Genomic DNA, 8,716 nt, shown 5'->3' on the forward strand with positions numbered 1-8,716 from the left:
TCTCCGCGTCTGCTCAGAAGAGTCAACACAGCCCCTCCCCACAGACTCATACCGTCTCTCAAACCTCAAGACTCTCCACGTGCAGATGACGCCGAACAGAAAGACGATCACATTGATGCGACGTCGCCGAAAGTCGTCCGGAAAAGCCAGGCGCCGCCGTCCTATATGCGCAGCACGGGCTCGAGCCGCTGGAAGTGCCGGCGGATCCGGCCGGCCGACGTGTACGCCAGCGATTCATCAGACGACGAAGAGGACTCGCGAACAGCTACATTCACCAGGATGATGCCGCTATACCTCAGTCAGCAAGGGACGCCGCTGGTCAAGAGAGACTTTTCCGTCAAACCAAGCGAGTCGGGAGGCATGAGGGATAGTTTTGAAGAGTTAAAGACGTGTCGGTACCTTCGGAAAGGAAAGCAATGACACAGAAGACTTGAACCCAGAGCAGACATGATAGTATGACTCCTTTAAGACTGTTTGCAGTGCATATTTAAACTGAGAAAAAAGACTCGTGCTTTCTGATGCCGCAAGTGAAAATGTCCGAAGGACTTAGTCCCTCAAGTAATACGTAAGTTTCAATTATTCAGATTACTTCTTACACAATGATGTAGTGTTAAGGTGATACAGTGAGATATTACGAGGGGTGTTCAAAAAGTTCTCGGCCCCACCTAGAAAACGTCAGGGCAGTAAATTTTTTCTCACACTATTTGTTAATATAGGCCTCTTTAACTGCAATGCACTTGGTCCTGTGATGTTCCAGCTTTATTTTCCCCTTGTGGAAGAAGGTTGCATCTGGAGCCCCCAGATAAGCCTATACCGCATAGATGACGTCATCATTACCATCAAAATGTTGACCACGTAAGTGGAACTTGAGTTTAGGAAACAGGTAGAAGTCCAAGGGTGCTAGGTCAGGTGAATTGGAAGGGTGGGGTTAGACTGCAAACCCAAATTCGTTTGCTGCTGTCGCTGACCCCTGTGCTGTGTGGACAGGTGTATTGTCAGCACGCCAGCTCGGAGCTTTCCTGTCCTTTTCTCTTTGATCGTCGCCCTCAAATGTCGTAATTCTGTTGAATAGTACTCCCCATTGATGCTTTAACCCCTTCACATGTAGTCAACCATGATTACTTCCTTACTGTCCCAGAAAACAGAGGAAAATTCCTGTTATAGGACGAAACTCGCTAAAACTTCTTGGGGGGCCGGATAAAATTCTTCATCCATTGTTTGCTCTGTTGTTTTGATTCGGGGTGAAAGTGGTGAACCCAGCTCATCTTGGGTGAAAAGCGTTTTGAGGAAATTGCATGGTTTGGACTGAATTCGTTCCTTGAAATGTCAAGCCTGTTTAACTGCTGATGTTCAGAAAACATTCGAGGCACCCACCATGCAGACAGTTTGTTCATCCCCAGGATGTTCGACAAAATATTGTGAACAGAGTCATAACACAGGCCAAAGAACCTGCTACATGTTGGCCAGTCTCACATCTGTCATTCACTATCATGTGATGGATGGCCTCAACTGGATTGTCCGTGGTGCTGATTTGTGGCATCCTCACATATGTTCGTCTTTTGTGCTCTCCTTGCCGCGCTTGTTTGCTAGTAACCCCATTCTTTATATTTGAATAAGAAGGGGAGTCATCACCAAGTGTCTTGACCATGTCTTCATGGAAGTCCTTAGGAGACATCCTTTTTTATCGATACACTTGACCACAGCACACGCTTCTTTTGCGGCCATTTTGTGATTTGCCCTCACCCACCCCATTTTGACGGGGCGTCACGTGCTCATTAATGAATATAAAAATTTGAATTTTGGTGTGCAGTGATGTAAGACGTAATAGTATACAGCCATACCAAAGAATAGGAGTTTGACCTTTATTTTCTAGGTGAGGCCGAGAACTTTTTGAACACCCCTCGTATTATTAATCTGGTTCCAACTGATGAGCGATCATGACACAGAGAACAGGCTATGTTTTACCTGTCTTATATTGTGTGCATAAGCAGACTGCTTTGAAAAGTTTGATAGTGAAAACTTACCAATGCATAATTCAAAATATAGCTGAATATTCCATAAGATACATTAAGAATATATAATCATAATATATAAAAGTCCTCTCTTTTGCTTTGCTGAGAATCGCAAGATTTGTTGAGCCATGGCTTTTCCTAGTGTAACCTTCCCACTGTCAACAGTTTGAAGTGAAAACAAGATATCCATCTCATGTTTTGAACATCAGAGTTAAGCAGGTGCCACAGAGCACACATGGTAATTTACAGTAGGCTGCCACCATAATTGCAGTGTCAACATTTGCAGCACGTATTTCTCACGTAATGTATTGTTTGTACATGTTGTGCCCTGGTTCTTGGCCTGGAGGCACAAACAAACAACTTGACTACGTACAATGCCGACATATGTGTCGTACAAAGGGTTTACAGTTATATTGTGTTTGCTAGGTTAAGTCATCATCTTATAAGGGGTAAGAGTTTGTCATACTCACTCTACGATAGGTTTACAACAGAAAACTGTCAGAGGGCATTTTGCGGACAATCATGGATCATGGGATATATAGAATCCGACTGAAAAAACGCTGCTTTAGTTTGATCTTGTTGATGGTTGATGGCGAGTCATTGCATTGTTGAAAATTCTCTGTCAAAAACATCCGTCTACTAGGAATGTGACCACATTGCTTGACTCTTACCTCTTAGGGCACAGTCACACACTTTGTGCGATCATCAAATGATCACAAACCGAGGGCAGTCTGCTTGAAAATTTCTACATTAAAATTGTAGGACAGCCTACAATGAATGTGACCATGCCATTACCTAGCAACTGGGGAGGGATGAGCGTCAACAATAGATATAGAAGAGTGACCTATATTTTAAAAATATGGGAATCAGTATTTTTTCTCTACAACAGTCTGTAAAATATATTTTTGCACATCATTACAGTTTTATTGTAAATGAAATTTTTAATGCAGTGTCATTTGGTCTACACACTACAGGTAGCTATAGGCTAGCCAGATGCAAGTTTTCCACGAAGTGCTCTGATTTCAGTTAAACTGTCCGAGGTGGGCCAAGCAAATAAATTGGTATGGCCCAAAGTAGTAACTGTTTTGTCTACTTTAGTTTTCTCCTGTTCACCCCCCTCCCCACCTAGAGTGTGATGTCATCATCTCTCCAGGTTGGCCTTCTGTATTGCCTCGTCCACCTTGCCTCGGAGTTGGCCGATGACCTCACGCGGGTTGTCGCTCCTAACAACTGCTGTCCCAGACACAATCATGTTGGCACCAGCCTGAATATAGATACACAACACGGGTTCACAATGTGTGCTTGTGGTTAGGGTTGTTGTCTTAAAATCTAAAATTCTGGGTTTGAATCCCTAGCAGGCCTCAATACTGTGCCCTTGGGAAAGGCACTCTACACCTATTTCATCATTTGACTCTGATTAAAACAAGTCCCAAGCTTTACTCACCGTTATAGCAAAGGTTGAAAGAGAACCACACCTCGAGGACATCAAACTTAAAAAATCTCATCACACTTATAGAAAACATTTGGGTTCCACCAAAATTCCTGTCTGACAGAACTGCTGCTCTCACCTCTGCTGCAAGGTCGATGGTACTGGGTCCTACTCCTCCATCCACCTCGATGTCCAACGACTTGTACTTGGCACGCAGGGCCTGAACCTGGGGTGGGGAGAAAAGACAGAGAGATTTGTCATCTTCCAAAGTGACTATCTGTAAAACTCCTTCATGCCTAGGAGTGAGGTCACGGTATTCATAGGTTTCTATTTACTTAATTTGTGACACTCCGCATTCACATCACTACACATGCTGCTGAGGTACATTCTGTGATGTCACTTGTATAGATGATGTGTTTGAGGCATTTTTAAACCTATGTTCGGAGGTATTGTTCTGGGTGAGTTTGTCTGCATGTGTGGGTGGGTGGGTGTGTATGTGTGTACACATTTGCTTGTGTTCATAGGTATTTGAATGCATTATTGCAGCAGGAAGTCTGGTTACTGCAAATTGACCTCAAGGTCAAGTTGGCAGGTGGGAGGAAGCGAGTCCACCCACACAGAACTGAGAACTAACTCACTTCCTCTCAGCCTGACAACTTGACTTAAAGGTCAGTTTGCAGTAAGCAGATCTCCCACCAGAGTTCCTGCCATGACTGACCTTTGGCATCATGTCAGCCATGAACTTCTGACCCCCGAAGCCCGGCTCCACAGTCATCACCAGCACCATGTCCACATCCTCCACATAGGGGAACACCACGTCCACAGGTGTCTTGGGTTTCAGGCCAATACCAACCTGCATGGAGGAGGCCAAACAGACTATCCAACACAATTCAGCTGAACATAGCATTGCAGTTGGCAGTTCAACCAATGAGAGAGTGGCTGCATGTACATCAAATATTTACATTTACAGTTACACGTTAATATTTCGTATCTCTGTATTTTACACAGATCCCATAGCTCCAACCACCTCTGTCAATGTTACAAAGATTATGTTTAACTTTACATTTAGTTTTACTTTACATTTAGACCTTTAGTTCTTGTATCATACTGTAAACTGATTTAAGTTTTGGCAGGAGGGGAAAGGTGGTTTTAGATCACAGTTAAAACATTTTATTATTATTGTAATAACATAATGGAAGACAGAGGACATATACCTGGCACGAGTTCTCACTTTAAAAAATATGAAAACACACCCACTTTGACTCATGTATTCAAATATTTTCATTAACCTATCGGATGTAACAGCACTGAAAATTTCAACTGTAAATTTCACTGAGTCTTAAGTATTCTTAAATCAGCTTCCTTTCATTTATTTGTGGTTGGACAGAAGGAGTTGTGACCTGCATGCCTGCCTCCTTCACTTTCCTGATACAGCCCTTCACGTCGTCTGTAGCCTCCACATGGAACGTGAACAGGTTTGCTCCAGCGTCTCTCATTCCTTCAATCCACTACAAGATATAAAACACAGATGACTCACCACTTAGATTCGGACATATCCCACAAGAGACATTAAAATACAACAGTTCCTGCTAACATTCAACCATAATTAATGCTAGACAGGTGAGAACTAAGTGATTAGGTTGGCCCAAATGGCCCCAAAGACTTCAGGTTATAATAATATGTCTCACCTGTTCTGGCCCAGCCACCATCATGTGCATATCTGGGAAGAGAGCAAAATAGGTAAGAAATACTGCAGAGTTGAGATGCAAATGCATGCACACAAGGAAACAAACACACAAACATATTGTCCAAACATGCCAAAACAATTACTAGTATTCTCCATTCCCCTGGGATGAAGTATTTCAGGACAACATATAAATCTGGTAATTACTCCACACCCGTTTGTAATAATATTTGGCATTAATTGCATTTTGAGGTGTAAATTATAAACTGACCCAGTCCAGTACAGTTACCCACCAAAGAAGGCATCTGAGTGCTGCCTCAGGGACTTGACCACTGGGTGTCCAAATGTCATGTTGGGTACAAAATGTCTGAAACAGAGAAAAAGGCAACAATGCTATATTTGTGCTCTTCTGTATTGGTATCAGTACAGATCATATACATAATCATTTGTTGTTTGCTTTCTATTGTTTATACGCATATACAAGGACATAAAAGTTACAAGGATACCAGTAGAAAAACATGTGGGGAGGGGGGCAGAAACTTATTGGTTTTCTAGGGCCTTCCAAGAACTTAGATGCGAACTAGTGTTGTAAAATTACATACCTAAGCCATTACGATTGACACGTTTGTTTCACACATGTTTCTACCTTTCTGGGAATACTATGATGGGGTAGAAATTTGAAGACAAAAACAATGTTGCTAAACTAAACTTTGCGCCCCCCTCCCCACCTGATGCACGTGTGTCACATAATTTTAGCTGCGATATTTGGGCAGTTCTCACCCGTCCATGACATCCAGGTGCAGGTAGTCGGCCCCACAGTCCATGAGACGGCGCGCCTCGGACGCCAGGTTGGACAGGTCGGCGTTGAGGATGGACGGGCCGATCTTACACGAGCAGGAACCCAACATACCACCTCCAGCACCCGCCATTTTCGGAACGGAAGGAACCACTACAAATCATAGGGGTGTAACACGTCAGTGTTTTGCGATTTGTTTTACGACTTCTAAGTTTCTTAATCAAACTGATTGTACGCATTATTAGTCAAGAATGAATGACAGTATGTATAATGAGTCAAGATTTAAAATAACCGAATGAGAAATTAGTATTGATGCGAATGCCATTCTGTGTTTCTAGTCTGAGCCGCTAGGAGCGCTCCAAAACAAATCATTCCGACGCAAAAAGTTATAGACATATAGGATCATATAGGTGAAGGAAAATCGTTGGCATTCTTTTCTCGGAGTGAGGGCTTTGTGTTCAATTCATGATCACACCAGTTTTCTTAACAACAAACAATACGGCAAACAACGCCTATTGACAATGCCAATGATCTTTATTACACGTCCATGCCCATAAGAGTACAAGTTACAAGAGTTACCAGAATCAAAGAAACGCATATATTATACCAAGGACATTTGTGTATAATGTCCTTGATTATACTATTTCATTATATGATTATAAACGTTAACCTAAATCTACAGTTTAAATGCCCTCTTTTCTTTTCTTTTTTCTCTTCTCTTCTTTTCTTTTCTTTTCTTTTCTAAAGCAACATATAAACGTAACCTAGTAAAAAAGGAGAGACTGTGATGTATTGTGATCAGTATCAGCTCCGTGCACAAAAGCGTCCTTGTGTACAGCAGCAGCAAACATCCACACCGGAGAGGTTTTCATCGCCTATTCATTTTTCTCCCGCCGGCGGATAAGCCGTCGCCATGACGACACCTTGGTCAAGGAGAAACTTGCTGTAAATGTCGTCTGACGGTGACGTCACGACAGCCTAGTGACAAACGAAACAACAAATACAAGATCTCATACCTCCATGAGTTTTCGTGAATTTCTGTTTTTTAAGCCATTATTGAGAATTTCTCGCTGATTTTGTCAGTGCATTTCCCCACTACTGGTGCTCATTAGGCAACAGACATGCATATTGCGTGAAATCGAAGACAGGAAATGAGATACTAGTAACCTTTTCTGGGACCTTAGACTAAACTTAGCCTCTACCAGGCTTAGGGGGCGGCTGGAAAGAGTAGAAATCGGCCAAATAGAGAGATAACGTGCCGGGGGAGTTTGTTTGCTGGGAGAGAACATTTTGCCGCACCGGGTGCCAGCAAACTCCCCTGGCATGTTATCTCTCTATTTGGCCGATTTCTACTCTTTCCAGCCGCCCCCCTAAGCCTGGTAGAGGCTAGACAAAACTCCTTGCTTAAGCTTTAACTTCCTGTCAGTGTCCCCGCCCGACGTGCCCGGGGTTCGTCCGTAACCAATGCGCCATGGCAAGGGAATGAATAGCAGGGAATTACACGGAATAACCACAGGCGCTAGGCCATCGAGTTTTTGTTGAGATCTAACAATACATTGTTTTGTAAACCATTAAAATCCTTATTATTGTTTCGCGTATGTTAGAACATACACTGTGTCTACTCATTCAGTCCGTTGTCATCACAATACAGTGGTCCGTTGAAATATTCCCGAGAATCATACAGTCACATAACACATAACACTGTGAACACGGCCCGTTGAAAGATTCCTGAGAATCATACGTACACTGAACACGGTCACAAACTGATGAGGATTCCAAAGAACCATACGAACAGATGCCGAAGTCTCCCGAAGATTGCCGAGAGCCGAACAGCGACTTCCGAACGCTTCAGCTTGGTTAGGTACTTAGTACTAGTATACACTAGGTGCGAAATGCCATTTCAAAAGACCCTATTTTCTGCGAAATGCCACAAGGAAAACAAAAAGTCTTGATACTATTTATACTCAAGGGGTAACTAAGTAGCCATGTAAACTTTTTTGGTGGTATGATACCATATTTTAAAGAAGATATGAAGCATTTTGTAAAGTCCAATTTCCGGCGAACTGCGTTACCAGGTCGCTGCTGTACAGGTCAATGACATCATCGCTAGCCAATCAGACGCACGATAGGCCCACATTTCCCGCGCGGTTCTAAAATGTAAACGCACACAACTGGCTACATCACCCGACAAGAGTCTTGACATGCTATGTGTAAATGTACTCTAAACACGTCCACAAACCCCACCGACATGTTTTCAGTTCTACATATGTTTCCCAGGCATGAGATTTGGAAAGTGTAGTTGTGCCCAATATCTCTAAAATGTACTATATCGTTGTTTTCTGAGTCTGGGGAGGCAGGGACTTCACACCGAACGTGATTCTAAGTCACATTTTTGCTGCCACCCCAGTTGGTAACGCAGTTCACGGGTAGGTGTTTCCTACCCTGTCATCTTTTTGAAGTTATCACCGCTAGCGCTAGCCCCGGCTTGGGGTTCTATCGAGTCGAGCAGCGGTTTTGCGAACGCATTCGAGTTTGCGAAACCTGTTCTATTCCCGTCGGCCTTTGCGCTATCTAATCTCCTAACCATGAACGCCGATGTAACAGCTGAGTAATGAGTGTGCTTTTTATTGTATGATTCAGCGGACCAAGTACCCAGCAGTATGTATTATATATGTATGGTTCATTGTACGGAGAATTCTAAGGAAATTTTTCAACGGACCGAGTTCACGGTGTTATGTAATGAGTGTATGACTCTTCGGATCCTTTCAACGGACCGTGTTCATAGTGTTTGTGTT

At 43.1% G+C, this 8,716-nt stretch overlaps 2 protein-coding genes across 3 annotated transcripts in view; one reads left to right on the forward strand and one right to left on the reverse strand.

Annotated features, from left to right (window-relative positions):
• LOC109478564 (arginine-glutamic acid dipeptide repeats protein-like) overlaps window positions 1–628 on the forward strand; it is a 7,255-nt gene extending 6,627 nt beyond the window's left edge. The window contains exon 2 of the mRNA XM_019780209.1: window positions 71–628. Within this exon, the coding sequence (XP_019635768.1) occupies window positions 71–420 (350 nt within the window). The 3' untranslated portion in view covers window positions 421–628. The remainder of the gene's footprint in view (window positions 1–70) is intronic.
• The window catches only part of LOC109478563 (ribulose-phosphate 3-epimerase-like), a 7,783-nt gene extending 1,714 nt beyond the window's left edge, over window positions 1–6,069 (reverse strand). Inside the window, exons 1-7 of one of the 2 annotated variants that reach the window (XM_019780206.1) lie at window positions 5,906–6,069; window positions 5,419–5,492; window positions 5,130–5,161; window positions 4,842–4,949; window positions 4,160–4,294; window positions 3,581–3,667; window positions 1,923–3,276 (exon numbers count right to left, since the gene is read on the reverse strand). In XM_019780206.1, the coding sequence (XP_019635765.1) occupies window positions 3,154–3,276; window positions 3,581–3,667; window positions 4,160–4,294; window positions 4,842–4,949; window positions 5,130–5,161; window positions 5,419–5,492; window positions 5,906–6,054 (708 nt within the window). In that variant the 5' untranslated portion in view covers window positions 6,055–6,069 and the 3' untranslated portion in view covers window positions 1,923–3,153. Of the gene's footprint in view, window positions 1–1,922; window positions 3,277–3,580; window positions 3,668–4,159; window positions 4,295–4,841; window positions 4,950–5,129; window positions 5,162–5,418; window positions 5,493–5,905 lie in introns of those variants that run through there. The other variant, XM_019780208.1, reaches the window with a different exon arrangement.
• Window positions 6,070–8,716: the final 2,647 nt, after the last annotated feature.

Source organism: Branchiostoma belcheri, unplaced genomic scaffold (genome assembly GCF_001625305.1).
Source record: "Branchiostoma belcheri isolate BF01 breed outbred unplaced genomic scaffold, Haploidv18h27 scaffold44, whole genome shotgun sequence".
NCBI classification, from domain to species: domain Eukaryota; kingdom Metazoa; phylum Chordata; class Leptocardii; order Amphioxiformes; family Branchiostomatidae; genus Branchiostoma; species Branchiostoma belcheri.